Consider the following 14,895-nt stretch of genomic DNA (forward strand, 5'->3'; position numbering starts at 1 on the left):
ACAAGTGTTTTGAGCAGCTCTTAAGGTCGGTCACGTGACCTCCATCCCCCTCATTCGGCTCCTTCTCTGCCCCTTACCACTATCTGCCAGGTCTCTGGCTGTCCCTGCACCCTTCCCTCATCTGCTGCATCTGTCACTACATCTATAGCGCGTTCCTCTGAGATGCTCTCCCATTTTACCATCAGCCCTCAGCCCACTCTGGTTCTCACGGTCACTATTCAGGCTCAGGTCTCCCGTCCTGTTCAAACACCCCATCTTTCTAGTATCAACGCCTGATTATCCCCAACTACAATCTTCTTTTTTTTTTTTTTTTTATTTTCGAGACAGGGTTTCTCCGTAGCTTTTGGTTCCTGTCCTGGCACTAGCTCTTGTAGACCAGGCTGGCCTTGAACTCACAGAGATCCGCCTGCCTCTGCCTCCCAAGTGCTGGGATTAAAGGCGTGCGCCACCACCGCCCGGTCCCAACTACAATCTTTAATGGTCCATATCACAGCTTCCGCAATCTGCCCACGGTCAGCCCCGTTTTCTCCACTCCCCTTCCCCTCACCCTCACCCCCAAGCATCACATGGTTTATAGATTTTGCTCTGGATTTTCCTGATGACTATATAGAATGCCCTTTTCTCTCCCTTTTCTGGTACTAGGGCTTCAACCCAAGGCTTTCCAACATGCTAGACAAGTGCAGTCAACATCATTCAATTGGCCGGGTGCCTGGAAGCAGCCTGGCACCCCATAGCTGAGCTTCACTTTTCCTTGTGACTCTTGCTCCTCCCCGAACACCAAGGAGCCAATGGGAGACAGAGGTTACAACATCACCGGGCATATGGCTTTCCCAATTCTTGCCAATTTCTTTCCTCCTGTTTTGTCTTCTGAGGGTCTCACCTTGTAGGCCAGATTATCCTCTTTAGTAATCCTCCTGCCTCAGTCTTCCCGGTGCTGGAGATTAAGTTTTGTGTGGTTTTCTTTCTATGGTGATACAAAAAATCCAGGTCTTATGCACGTTGGACAACGGCTTTGCCACTAAGCCACACTTCTGACCTATCCAGCTACTTTCTGGAAGCTGGCAGGCCCCTGGGAGTGGAGGAAGGGAGGCTAGGACAGCACAGACAGCCTTTAAGTGACAATCTGAGGAAGTGAAACTTCAGAAACCTAAGATCCGCGGAAGCCTGCTGCTGGACGCCGCAGGGAAATCTCGAGCTGCCCCCTAGCGCCCGGATGCGGAACTGCAGCAGGGTTGGCCGCGAGGGCTCGAGTTGCTTCGGGCCCAGCGCTGGCTCCGCCCCCGCCGCCCCGAGTCTCCGACACGCCTCGCCGTGCAGGCTCCCGTGCACCCGGCTCCAGTTAATACTCGCTTCTGAGACTCCGGAAGCACGTCATAAGCACGCGTCACGGGCGCGAGAGTCAGCTGAGCTGCCTGGGCGAGGTTGTGATCACCTAGGATCTGCTAAGGGGAGTGTATAATCTCTTGGGACTAGAGCTGGGGTGCAAAACTGCGCCAGATTCTAGTGGGGGCTCCTCAGTCTTCTCGTCCTAAACAGTGAAAAAGAAAAGGGCCTCAGAATTTTTAAAAGGTTCCCCGGATCTGTCAGACGCTGGGGAGTCACAGCTTGCAAAGCCAGGACGACAGGGGTCCCAGTTGTGACCCCCAGACCTAAGGACCTGGGAGTGGAGGAAGGGAAACTCTGGCTTGAATACTATGGCGTCCATCCTGGATGAGTATGAGGACTCACTGTCCCGCTCGGCCGTCTTGCAGACTGGTTGCCCTACTGTGGGCATCCCCCATTCTGGTAAGTAAGAGACTGCCACTGCCCCTTTCAGTTTCGCTAGCATTTGCGGGGAGGCCGGCTCAAGAGCATGGGGCGTGCGTTCAGGATCTACGCCCCAGGCGCTCTTCATCCCCCCCCCCCCCCCGTTTGTCCGTTGTCGAAGTTTGAAAGAGCCACAGGAGCGGCCGCGTGATCTAGGCCCTACCACTACTTCTGAAGGTCCTTCAGAAGAGGGAACTGGGGCTCAGATGAGGAAGTACTTGCCTACCAGGCTACAGGTTGGTTTTTGAGAGAACTGAAAATAGGTTCGAGGCTTCCCCTGGTGTCTGGTTCTGTGAGTGTGTGTGTTTTCCCACCAGACTTTTTCTCGGGGAAGCAGAGAGGGCGGGAATGAGCACAGAACTTGTGGAAGAAGGAGGTTCAAGCTTAACGGGAATTTTGTCACTGGATAGGAACGGTGGAGATGAGTGGCCTTGGGTCAAGCTGGCTGCAGTGTAGAACGTAGGTGTCATTTTTAAGGACAGGAGAGCTGAGTTGGCCCTGTGCTGTGATAATATTGCATCTGAGTAGCGAGAAAACAGCTGCAGTCTGTGCACAGTGCTAATGGGGTCGAGTCCCCAGAACGCTCTACTTATGGGGACTCCCTGAGCCATGTTACTGTGTGGACTGGGAGGAAGGGGCAACTTTAGTTCTCTTGGAATTGGTGAGCTAAAGACCAGTAGGGGAGCATGCCCAAACCGTCCCTCATACCCCCCCCCCCCCTTACCCCTGGAATAAGCACACCATGATACAGCCTCATCTCAGCTACAGAGAACCAGTCCCTGCTACAGTCACAAGTGGAGAAGAGCCCAGGCCCTTACTGGGAAGACAACCAGAGAATGAATGTCGAGCCCTTCGTTAACTAAAATCCCGTGAGCAGGAATGTACTTGGGAAGTTAGCTGGGCAGTGGTGGCACATGCCTTTTATCCCAGCACTCGGGAGGCAGAGTAGGTGGATCTCTGTGAGTTCCAGGCCAGTCTGGTTTGCAGAGGGAGTTCCAGGACAGCCAGGACTGTTACACAGAGAAAAGAGAAACCCTGTCTTGAAAAACCAACCAAACAAACAAACAAAAAACCCAACCCGAACTTGGGAAGTAGAAGAGTGTCAGGTAACTGTTGTTTCTTAGGGTTTCTGGGCTGCCCCGCCCCTTTCTCTGGATGTCAGTCTTTTTCTTCCCTCCCACCCTGCAGGGTTTGTAAACGCACAGCTGGAGAAGGAAGCGCCCATCTTCACGAAGCAGCGCATCGACTTCACTCCAGTAGAGCGCATCACCAGCCTTGTGGTCTCCTGTAATCAGCTCTGCATGAGCCTGGGCAAGGATACGCTGCTCCGGTAATAGACAGACGTGGGGACTTTTACCTGACCGGGGTCCTCCTCTGCACTTGGAAAGTGAAACAGTACATAGTCAGGAGATACCCTATTCTTTCCCAGCGTGAACAGTTGTTATAACAACTAGTGATAGGGTACCTGGCATTTCTGAGGCCTGGGTTTGATTCCCAGCACTGGAAAATAAAATGCTGTACATACGAAGGCCAAGGCTGGAGCTCGGTGGCTGAGTACTGGCCGAGTCCTTCATTAGATGCTCAGTGTAGCTGAGACCAGGTGTGGTGTGCACACCTGTAATCACATACTTGAGAGGTGGGAGGCAGGAGGAGCTGAAGTTCAAGGGCATCGTTGGCTACATAGTGAATTTGAAGCCAACCTGGGCTATGTGAGACCCTGTTTCAGACAGATTTCAGTGTGTGGCATGTGCCTGTAATCTCAGCACTAGGGAGGCTGACAAGGAGGATTGGGAGCTTGTTCTGGGCTGCTATGTGAGAACCTGTCTCAGAAAACCAAAGAATAAACAGATAAACCCCTTATACGCTAATAAGAAGACAATTTAGAATAAAGGGGAGGGTAAACAATACCCTCAGGCAGTGCACCCAGAAAGAACTTCTGGGCTGGGGTCAGGCAGTAACTGCTTGCTTTGTAAACCTGAGAACCCATGGAAAAAAGCTGCACTTGGCAGTGTGTACATTTGCCCACACTTTGGAGTGGATCAGAGAGGTGAATGCTGGGAGCTTGCAAGCCAGCCCGTATGACCAAATTGGTGAGCTCCAGCTTCAGTGGGACACCCCGTCTCAAAAAATAAAGTGGACTGGACTTTGGTTCCCAGCACCCACACTGAGAATCTCACAGCTGCCTATAACTCTAGGTCTAGGAGGTCCAATACCCTCTTCTGGCCTCTGTGAGTACTTCTGCACACACACATGATTAAATAAAATGAGTTTTGTTATTCACTATATTTATTTGTTATAAACTATTCTGGGGAAGCTGGAGAGATGGCTCAGAGGTCCTGAGTTCAATTTCCAGCTTCCACATGGTGGCTCATGGATCTCTGTGAGTTTGAGGCCAACCTGGTCTACAAGAGCTAGTTCCAGGACAGGCTTCAAAGCTACAGAGAAACCCTATCTTAAAAAAACAAAAAAAAGAAAAAAAATTAAAACATCTGGACTGGCTTAACTAGGCCTGCTGCCAAGCCTCACCACCTTAGTTACATAACCTAGAGCATCAGATCCACATGGGAGAAGGAGAAAAATGGCTACTGCAAGTTGCCCTGTACCTTCATCTTATGCACCATGGCACGTGTGCACACATGCACACGCACACACAGACATGAACGTGTGCACACACAATTTAATTATTTTTATTAAAAAAAAAATTAGCCAGGCAGTGGTGGCGCACGCCTTTAATCCCAGTACTCAGGAGACAGAGGCAGGCAGATCTTTGAGGACAGCCTGGTCTACAGAGCTAGTTCCAGGGCAGCCCAGGTACACAGAAAAACCTTGTCTCAGAACAAACTGGGCGATGGTGGTGCACACCTTCGATCCCAGCACTCGGAAGGAAGAGGCAGGTGGATCTCCATGAGTTCTGGCCTACAAAACGAGTTCCAGGATAGCTAGGCCTGTTACACAGAGAAACCCTGTCTCGAAAAAACAAAAAAATACAAAAATAAAAATAAATCTATAAGTTATATTCAGTCATAATTTGAGTGAATGTAAAAAAAGAAAAGTAGCCATTTGAAGGGGTACTGACTCAAGAATATTGATCACGGCATTACTTGTAGTAAGAAAAATGACCTGAGAACTAAATGCCCACAGATAAGGAAATAGTGACTAAATTATAATTCGGCTATAAAGTGGGATGACATGCAATTATTAAAAACATTGAGGGCCAGAAACATAGCTAAGCCAGTAAAGGTGCTTCTGCCAGCCCTTCCAACCTGACCCCAATCCTAGGACCTGTACTCTGGTGGAAGGCGAGAACTGGGTCCCACAGGTTGTCCTCTGACTTCCATTATACATGTGCACCTCCCCCCACAGTAAATAAATTAGTGCAATAAGAAAATTAAAAGCAATTTAAAAGAACAAAATCTTTAAGTCAGGAAGTGGCACACATCTTTAATCCCAGAACTTCAGAGGCAGAGGCAGGTGGATCTTTGTGAGTTCGAGGCCAGCCTGGCCTATAAAGTGAGTTCCAGGGCAGCCAGGATTGTTAGAGGAAACCCTGTCTTGGGGAAAAAAAAGAAAGAAAGCTTTATTTATTGGTTACTATAAACTTCATAAAGTATAAACTGAGAAAGTCAAGTTACAAATAGCAGCGTGAAGATGTTTTTGTAATAAAAGCTTTCAAGTCTATGATATAAAAAGGAACTGCCCAGGTGCTGGAGGACAGCTCAGTGGTTAAGAGTGCTTACTGCTCATGCAGAGAGGACCTGGCTTAGATTCCAAACACCCACATGGCGGCTCAAGCTGTCTGTAACTCCAGTTCCAGGGGATCCAGTACCCTCTTCTGACTTCCACGGGTTCCTGTACACACTTCCATACATTCATGCACAACATATATACACCAAATACATAATGTAAATGTAGAGGGACTTCCCTGTTTGAGATTGACACTGTGACCCTTGACCTTACAGCATTGACCTGGGCAAGGCAAGTGAACCCAACCGTGTGGAACTGGGGCGCAAGGATGATGCCAAAGTTCACAAGATGTTCCTGGACCACACTGGTAGGTGGTGTCGGAGATCTGAGGGGGGCTCCTGAGAGCGTGCGTGCCTGGAGGGGTGGGATCTGACCAGGGAGGAAGACACAGTATCCACTCAAGTACTTTTCCGTCCACTCCAGGCTCTCACCTGCTGGTTGCTCTGAGCAGCACCGAGGTCCTCTATATGAACCGGAATGGGCAGAAGGTCCGGCAATTGGCACGCTGGAAGGGGCAGTTGGTGGAGAGTGTAGGCTGGAACAAAGCCCTGGGCAACGAGAACAGCACTGGGCCCATCCTTGTCGGCACAGCCCAAGGACAGATCTTTGAAGCAGAGCTCTCCGCTAGTGAAGGTGGCCTTTTTGGCCCCGCCCCGGATCTCTACTTCCGACCACTGTATGTGTTAAATGAAGAAGGGGGTCCTGCACCCGTGTGCTCCCTTGAGGCTGAGCGCGGCCCTGATGGGCGAGGCTTTGTGATCGCCACCACTCGGCAGCGCCTCTTCCAGTTCATAAGCCGCGCGGTAGACGATGCTGAAGCCCAGGGCTTCTCAGGCCTCTTTGCTGCCTATACGGACCACCCGCCCCCATTCCGTGAGTTTCCTAGCAATTTGGGGTATAGCGAGTTGGCTTTCTATACCCCCAAGTTACGCTCTGCGCCTCGTGCCTTCGCCTGGATGATGGGAGACGGTGTGCTGTATGGCTCCCTGGACTGCGGGCGTCCTGATTCGCTGCTGAGTGAGGAGCGGGTGTGGGAATATCCAGCGGGGGTCGGGCCTGGGGCCAGTCCACCCCTAGCCATCGTCTTGACCCAGTTTCATTTTCTGCTGCTGCTGGCAGACCGGGTGGAGGCTGTGTGTACCCTGACAGGGCAGGTGGTACTTCGGGATCACTTCCTGGAGAAGTTTGGACCACTGAGGCACATGGTGAAGGACTCGTCCACAGGTCACCTCTGGGCCTACACCGAGCGTGCGGTCTTCCGGTACCACGTGCAGCGCGAAGCCCGGGATGTCTGGCGCACGTACCTGGACATGAACCGTTTTGACCTGGCCAAAGAGTATTGTCGAGAGCGGCCAGACTGCCTGGACACAGTCCTGGCCCGAGAGGCCGATTTCTGCTTCCGCCAGCACCGCTACCTGGAGAGCGCCCGCTGTTACGCTCTGACTCAGAGCTACTTCGAGGAGATTGCCCTCAAGTTTTTGGAGGCCCGGCAAGAAGAGGCACTGGCCGAGTTTCTACAGCGGAAACTGGCCGGCTTGAAGCCAACGGAGCGTACCCAGGCCACACTGCTAACCACTTGGCTGACGGAGCTCTACCTGAGCCGGCTTGGTGCTCTGCAGGGTGACCCGGATGCTCTGAATCTCTACCGGGATACCCGGGAGTGCTTCCGCACCTTTCTCAGTAGCCCTCGGCACAAGGAGTGGCTCTTTGCCAGCCGGGCCTCTATCCACGAGCTGCTCGCCAGTCATGGGGACACGGAGCATATGGTGTACTTCGCGGTGATCATGCAGGACTATGAACGGGTGGTGGCCTACCACTGCCAGCACGAGGCCTATGAGGAGGCCCTGGCTGTCCTTGCGGGCCACCGTGACCCCCAGCTCTTCTACAAATTCTCACCCATCCTCATCCAACATATCCCCCGCCAGCTAGTGGATGCCTGGATTGAAATGGGCAGCCGCCTGGACGCCCGGCAGCTCATCCCTGCCCTGGTGAACTATAGCCAGGGTGGTGAGGCTCAGCAGGTGAGCCAGGCCATCCGCTATATGGAATTCTGCGTGAATGTCCTCGGGGAGACTGAGCAAGCCATTCACAACTACCTGCTGTCGCTGTATGCCCGTGGCCAGCCAGCCTCGCTGCTGGCTTACCTGGAGCAAGCTGGGGCCAGCCCGCACCGTGTGCATTATGACCTCAAGTACGCACTTCGACTCTGTGCCGAGCATGGTCACCACCGCGCTTGTGTTCATGTCTATAAGGTGCTGGAGCTGTATGAAGAAGCTGTGGACCTGGCCCTGCAGGTAAATCTTGTCCTCATCCAGGAGAGGGACCCTTAGAGGAGTAAGTTAAAGAGGCAGAAAGGCTGGGGGAGGTAAGGCTGATGCTTGCTGGCTTCTCAGCCAGAGAACTGCTGTAGTGTAGAAGTTAAAACTCAGACCGAAAGCTGAGTTTGAGGTGTGTGTTTGTTGCCTGTAATCCCAACACTTGGGAGGTTAGGGCAAAAGAGTCGTGAGTTTGAGGCCAGTTTAGGCTACACAGTGAGTACCTGATTTTTTTGGGTTTGGTTTTTGGTTTTCGAGATAGGGTTTTTCTGTGTAGCCCTGGCTGCCATAGAACTCACTCTTGTAGACCAGTCTGGCCTCAAACTCACAGAGATCCTCCTGCCTCTGCCTCTTGAATGCTGGGATTAAAGGTGTGCACCACCACCACTACTCAGCACAGACTGGCATTTTGCCTGCATGTATGAGTGGGGGAACTATATCCCCTGGAACTGGAGTGTCATGTGGGTGCTAGGAATTGAATCTTGGTCCTCTGGAAGAGCAGCCAGTGATCTTAACTGCTGAAGTCATCTCCCCAGACCCCATGTAGGAAAAGGAAGAAAGAACACATACTAGGACCTCAGGGTTTGAATTCTGACTTCATCATCTTGCTCTGTGATTTGGGGCTGGTATCTGAGTCCTGCACTGCCTTAGATTACCCGTTAAATGGTGGTAACGAGCCAGCACGCTGGATGGGCGAGTGAAAGCTCTTGCTATACAAACCTGGTCACCCGAGTTCTACCCACAGAGCCCAGAGTGGAAGGAGAGAACTGACTGCCAGAGTTGTTCTCCGCCTGCATACATCTCCCTCCCGCCATAATTATGATAAAAGAAAAAATTATAAAAGTTTGTGAAGGTAATGTTAAGAGTATTTTTTGTTTTGTTTTGGTTTGGTTTTTGAGACAGACCTGTGTAGATAAGCCTGTAGCTACAAATCTGTGTAGCCCTGGCTGTTCTGTAACTTGCTCTGTAGACCAGGCTTGCCTTGAACTCAGATCCTCTTGCCTCTGCCTTTTGAATGCTGGGACTAAAGGCATGTTCCACCACCACCCGGCTAAAAGTATTTTTTACCTTATGATATGAGTTAGTATTGTATGAATAAAGCATTCAGGAGCTGATTATAGTGGCTACACAGTGAGTTCTAGGCCAGCCTGGGCTACATAGTAAGCCACCGCTGTCTCAAATAATAATAATAATAATCAGTAGGGGCTGGAGAGATGGTTCAGAGGTTAAGAGCAGTAGCTGCTCCTGCAGAGGACCTGGGTTTGGTTCCCAGCACCCATGTGGTTCCCAGCCACCTGTAACTCCAGTTCAGGAGGATCTGATGGCCTCTTCTGGCCAGCACAGGTACCAACAAGTAAATAAACTAAAATAAGCACTCATAAGCATGTTGTGCCCGATACACACATTAGCAGAGAAAAGATGCTAACTTACATCTTTCAATTCCTGAAAGATTGTTGTTGGTGTGTTTGTGCAGGTGCACGTGTGGACACCCGGGGAGGGCATCTGCTGGCCTCGTCCATTGTTCTCTGCCTTATTCCTTCGAGGCAGGGTCTCTCAGGACCTAGGCGTTCTGGGTTTTGGTAACACTGATAACCCTCAAACCCCATCCACCCTCGTACACATCCTACACTACCAGACATCCTCCACCCATCCTCCGCTCCCTCTAACTCTAGGGTTACAGGTCTGTGCAAGACCACGCCCAGCTTGTTATATGGTCGCTGGGATCTGAGCAGGGCCATCTTCCCAGAGTCTCACTCTATAGGTGTCCTTAGGTACCCCAAACTGATCTGGAAATCGCTGTGTAGCCCAGGCTGGCCTCAAGCTGAGCCTTAACCCAGGATTTAGAACATTGCAGCAAGAGCTCAAATAGTTCCCCGTATGACTTGTTTTGTTTTAAGACAGGGTCTCCCAGAGCTCAGGCTGGCTTCAAACTTGGCTGCATTCCTGTTTCCACTTCCTGAGTGCCGGGGTGTGGGTATGCAACATTATCATCATTAAATTCACCAAAATTGGAGGCCTGCCACCAAAAATAGCCTCTCTGTAGCTGTGACAGGACAGACCAGTAGAGGTTTCTGTCGTACCTCTTGCTTCCTGGAGAGCAGAGCATCCTGCCTGCGCCCTCTCCTCGTTTCTGTGGCTGTCTGTCTTTGCAGAAGTCTGATCCTAGGTGGGGAGGGCTTGACCCTGACGCCCATGGTCTCTCCACAGGTGGATGTGGACCTGGCCAAGCAGTGTGCAGATCTCCCCGAGGAGGATGAGGAACTGCGCAAGAAGCTGTGGCTGAAGATCGCCCGGCATGTGGTGCAGGAGGAGGAGGATGTGCAGACAGCCATGGCCTGCTTGGCCAGCTGCCCCCTGCTCAAGATCGAGGACGTGCTGCCCTTCTTCCCCGACTTCGTCACCATCGACCACTTCAAGGAGGCCATCTGTAGCTCCCTGAAGGCCTACAACCACCACATCCAGGAGCTGCAGCGGGAGATGGAGGAGGCCACGGCCAGTGCCCAGCGGATCCGCCGAGACTTGCAGGAGCTGCGGGGACGCTATGGCACTGTGGAGCCTCAGGACAAGTGCTCCACCTGTGACTTCCCTCTGCTCAACCGACCCTTTTACTTGTTCCTCTGTGGCCACATGTTCCATGCCGACTGTCTCCTGCAGGCTGTGAGGCCCGGCCTTCCTGCCTACAAGCAGGCCAAGCTTGAGGAGCTACAGCGCAAGCTTGGGGCTGCCCCTCCTCCCACCAAAGGCTCGGCCAAGGCCAAAGAGGCTGAAGCTGGGGCTTCAGCTGGGGGGCCCAGCCGGGAGCAACTCAAGGCTGACCTGGACGAACTGGTCGCTGCAGAGTGTGTGTACTGTGGGGAGCTGATGATCCGTTCCATTGACCGGCCCTTCATTGACCCCCAGCACTATGAGGAGGAACACCGCAGCTGGCTGTAGGGAGGGGTCCCCTTGTGGAGGACAGGCAGGGATACAGCTGCCAGACCCTCCGGAGAAGGCCTTACTTTGGTTGGTGTTCAGTCCTTGAGACTGCGGGGCCTGTGATTGTGGGGTTGTGGGATTCAGGCTGCTGCCCTGAGGTTTCAGACCTGCCTTAGAGCGGTTTCTTCCCCAGGCAGCCCGTGAGCCCTGGAGAGGTCACATGATCTGTCTAGCCCCCTATATCTGACAGCCCCTTGGTTCCTGCTCCACCCTGACGTGTTCACCTGGACTGAGCAGCCCGCCTTTCTGTGCCGCTCTGGCCTCTGGGCCTCCAGCCCTCCCTCTTCTGTCTGAACCAGGCGTCCCCAGGCACTGTGGAGGTGGTACTGAGGCCAGGCATGCTCGTGTGGGCACGTGCAGATACTGGTGTGACTGGGAGGGACTGGCGCTCCGCTGTGGGGTTGTCCCGAGCCTGAAGGCAAACCCAGGACCAGCGGACATGGTACCAAGTGGAGAGCATTAAATCGTCTGCTCTAAGTGGTGGCTCTGGACTCCATGGCTTCTTGTTGATGCCAGGAGGGGCTGGGGTGCCACAAGAGGGCCTCCTGCGATGAGTGTGGTGGCGCACACCTTTAATTCCCAACCCTCCGGAGGTAGAAACAGGAGGATCTCTATGCGGTCAAGACCAGTCTGGTCTATACAATGAGTTCTAGGCCAGCCAAGGATACAGTAGTATGACCCCGTCCCAAATAAAATTTTAAAAAAAGGTCCTCCCCCGCTAGTCTTCGCATGTGGTCTTTCACTGGGGTGAGACGGGACAGTTTTTCCAGATTGTACTTGCTTCCTTGTTTCCCTCTATCCTCTGACTGTAAGGCTCAGGGAGAGTTTACATCCTAAGTCATAGAGCTATTCTCCATTTGGCAAGCAGGTGGCGCTGCTGCTCGCAGAATTCACCCAACGCCAGCACCTTGGGACATTGACTTCTCGCATCGGTCATATTAATGCTTCCTCGGCTGTTCCCTTCCTAGTTTTAAGAATCTTCTAGAAGTCCCCACTGCCCGAGCACGATTCTCTGCCCTGAATTATTTTTCTGTTTTTTAATAGTATATGTTATATAATGTGGGTTCCTTGGGTCACAGTCACCTCCTCTCCCATTGCTTTCTCTAATCCCCCCCACTCCCACTGATCCCTTCTTCTTCCCCACTAGTCCTCCCCTCTTCTACCCTTGTGTCTGTGTTTGTGTGCCGGCATGCATACGTGTGGCTGTAGTGATAGCCTGTGTCCCCCTGTTTTTCGTTAGGGATGGTTACAGGAACACAGGCATCGAACCAGTGTTTGGGACACTACAGAGAATGGAAAAGTGCCTCCTCCCCGTCAGTCCTTGTCGCCTGTTCTTCTAGACAGGATTTCACCGTATAGCCCTGGCTGCCCCTCACTCTGTAGACCAGGCTGGCCTCAAACTCTCCGAGATGCACCTGCCTCTGCCACCACCTCCCGGCTCCTGTGCTGATCTTGTGTGGGTGTGAGGTCAGCGGTCACAGCCGCTGTGGGTATAAGAGTGCACAGCAGCCGTGTGGCGCCCAGAGGTAGTGTTCTGCACCACCCCTTCCTCCTGCTCTTCCTTCTGCCCCTACGGCAGTGTTCCCTGATCCTTGGACGGGGTGTAGCCTGTAGCTGGCTTGTACACGGCCTTAAGTCCCCGTTCTCTCCAGTGACTCTTACACATTCTGTATTTTGTTTACTACTCAGACAGATTGGAGCTCTGCCAGCCTGGGTGTGGCTTTGCTATCTATAGTTACTATCAGGCTCTGTGGCATTTGATCTCTTCTCTCCTTATCTTGCTCCTGTGACTTTGTCTTTACTCAGCTCCAGACAGCACCTTCTAAGCTGGGGCCCGAAGCTGTGTCCTAGGATGTTCTGGAGTTAGGCCTTCTGGAGACAGCCTTTGCCCCCTGCACAGGTGTTCATGGAGCATTGTCTGGCTTGATGGATGAACAGTAGTGTTCCTGTCCCTGACCCCTAGAACAACAGGGCCTCCTCTGGCCTCTGCCAGCCCAGTGACTTCCAAGGATCCTGTCTTCCAGGAGCAAGGGTAGGGGCTTGGCAGAGGGCATCCTAGTCCTATTGGCCTCCTCTTCGAGGAGGACCTGGGAGAATTCTATCTCTTTCCCATGCGGCCTAGGCACCTTCACACTTAGATAAAACAGGAGACAGCAGAGAGATTCCCTGTTCACAGGATCAGGGGGCACTGAGAAAATCTTGGTTTCTCTACCCCCAGAAGGATTGCTTACTGGTGGCTCAGACGAAACAGCTTGGAACTGCTGTCTTTGTATATAATGGGACCCTAATACATGTTAAACAAACACTGCCCTATTGCTCCCTTCTCCCAAAGGGTTTGGCTGAAGCAGCCTGGGACGTCCCTGCCCCTTCTGTCTTATCCTAAAGAGGCCCATCTGGTCCTAGGCTGCTTCCTCTTTCCTGGGAAAAGGCCCCAGTCTTCCCTGGCACTGACAGAACAGGGTTCCGGTGAGTCAGGGCAACGGGAAGCCACAACTCTTAGATCCCTGGAAACCGAGCTAGGCTTGGAATGAAGAGTGGAGAGAAGGCCCTCGGGGCTCTGGCCCTAAGCCTGGGGAGGGGCCAAAGGGAGAGAGGAGGGAGCAGTTGTGTGGGCAGGGGCCAAGATGAATGAGCAGCTTCTGGAGCCATCACTGGAAATAGGAGGAGTGGCCACAGGCAGTGACGCTAGGGCAAGGGCAGGAGGCTTGTAAACAAGGAAGCCACCTGGGGGAGATGCAGGGCGGCCGCTAGTCCTGGGCAGCAGGTGCTTCCTGAGGCCCGCCCTTCACAGGGCCCTAGGGGCCGCCTCGTCCAGCTGCCCCCAGGCGCTAGGGGGCGCTGTGGACTGTCGTCTGGACCGCACGGATGTCTACCAGAGCTCCTAAGGATTGTGGCTATTGGAGGGTGTGCCCACCCCGAGGCATAGGCCCCCTGTGCAGCTGCCCTCCCTCCCGTCTCCAAAACACACTGGCCAAGGGCACTAGCCCAGGCACCGAGGGTGCAGAGCTCAACCTGGCCAGCCTGGGTGTGAGCTCATTCCTCCGCTACTACCAATTCTCTGGTTCCTGCCCCTCCCCTATAAGGCTCAGGTCTCAGGCCAGGGCCTGGCACCAACTCTGTTGGTTGGGAGGGGGCTCCGAGGCCACCAAGCTCCTGGCTGCCCTTGACGCTGCTTCTCCCGTCCCCTGGCGCCGGGGAAACAAAAGGTTAGGGGCCCAGAGGGACTTATCTGGCCCGACCACCACTGGGTGGGGGGAGGGGGCAAGAGGGGGCACACCTCCTCTCCACTCCCCCAGCACTACTGATTCTTCGAGACACTTTCACAGGCGGAAATTCCCAGAGGTCAGAGGAGGGAAACGGTTAATTCCTTTTATTCAATGGGCCCCCCCTCCACACCACCCTCTAACTTCCTCCCTCCACTTCCCGCCCCCCCCTGTGTGAACAGGAAGTGGAGAGGAAAAGGCTCTGAGCAGAGCAGCTGGGAGCAGGAGCCAGGGAGTGGGCAGCCGGCCTGGTGCCAGCCCTACCCCTCATGGTTGCTTGCTAGAGGAACAGAACAACTTGCAACCTCACTGGAATGTGGCAGCTGAGCTGGGGCAAAACCCAGCCTTCTAAGACCCTCTTCCCAACCTGCTGCCAGGCCAGAGGCTACTGTCCTGGGAGTGCAAGCCATCCTTTGCCCAGATCCCAGCTGCCCCGGCCACCGTGGCTTCACCCGTGCTGCTGGCCTGGGCATCCCAAGGCCGGAGGGCAGCAAGCAATTCATGCAGCCTCCAGTCCTGGCACTGGCTCTACCACTCAGCCCCTTGGCCCTGCCAGTCCTTTGAAGCTCAGTCCCAGCTTCCTGTTTGAGGCAGACGATGCCAGGGCCCCTCCCCCACCATTGTTTTGTAGAGACCATAGGTCCATCTGTTGCCCCCATGGTGGGGCCCCTAGGCAGTACCACACGGGAGCAGAACCACAAAAGACCCTGCTGGCAGCTTTGCTCCTTGGGAGCGAGGCTGTCCCTGCAGCAGGTTGAGGATAAACAAGCGTCAGAAGCAGCCTGGAGGGC

General features: G+C 53.5%; 1 protein-coding gene across 1 annotated transcript; it reads left to right on the forward strand.

Moving 5' to 3' along the window:
- The first annotated feature begins 1,399 nt into the window (after positions 1–1,399).
- Vps18 (VPS18 core subunit of CORVET and HOPS complexes) lies at positions 1,400–11,519 on the forward strand. Its single transcript, XM_041679149.1, has 5 exons — positions 1,400–1,785; positions 2,995–3,136; positions 5,766–5,857; positions 5,974–7,844; positions 10,074–11,519. The coding sequence occupies exons 1-5, from the start codon at positions 1,695–1,697 to the stop codon at positions 10,797–10,799; spliced, it is 2,922 nt and encodes a 973-aa protein (XP_041535083.1). The 5' UTR covers positions 1,400–1,694; the 3' UTR covers positions 10,800–11,519.
- The last annotated feature ends 3,376 nt before the right edge of the window (positions 11,520–14,895 follow it).

The sequence above is a fragment of the Microtus oregoni genome, unplaced genomic scaffold (assembly GCF_018167655.1).
Source record: "Microtus oregoni isolate MIOR12 unplaced genomic scaffold, Mior012 000031F_ref0000149, whole genome shotgun sequence".
Lineage (NCBI taxonomy): Eukaryota > Metazoa > Chordata > Mammalia > Rodentia > Cricetidae > Microtus > Microtus oregoni.

Bases quoted from the DNA above. Each gene is read 5' to 3' on its own strand.
- Vps18 (XM_041679149.1), top strand. From the start codon at position 1,695: ATGGCGTCCATCCTGGATGAGTATGAGGACTCACTGTCCCGCTCGGCC. The intron at 3,137-5,765 runs GTAATAGACAGA...TTGACCTTACAG, and splicing joins GGCAAGGATACGCTGCTCCG to CATTGACCTGGGCAAGGCAA. The intron at 7,845-10,073 runs GTAAATCTTGTC...GTCTCTCCACAG, and splicing joins CTGTGGACCTGGCCCTGCAG to GTGGATGTGGACCTGGCCAA.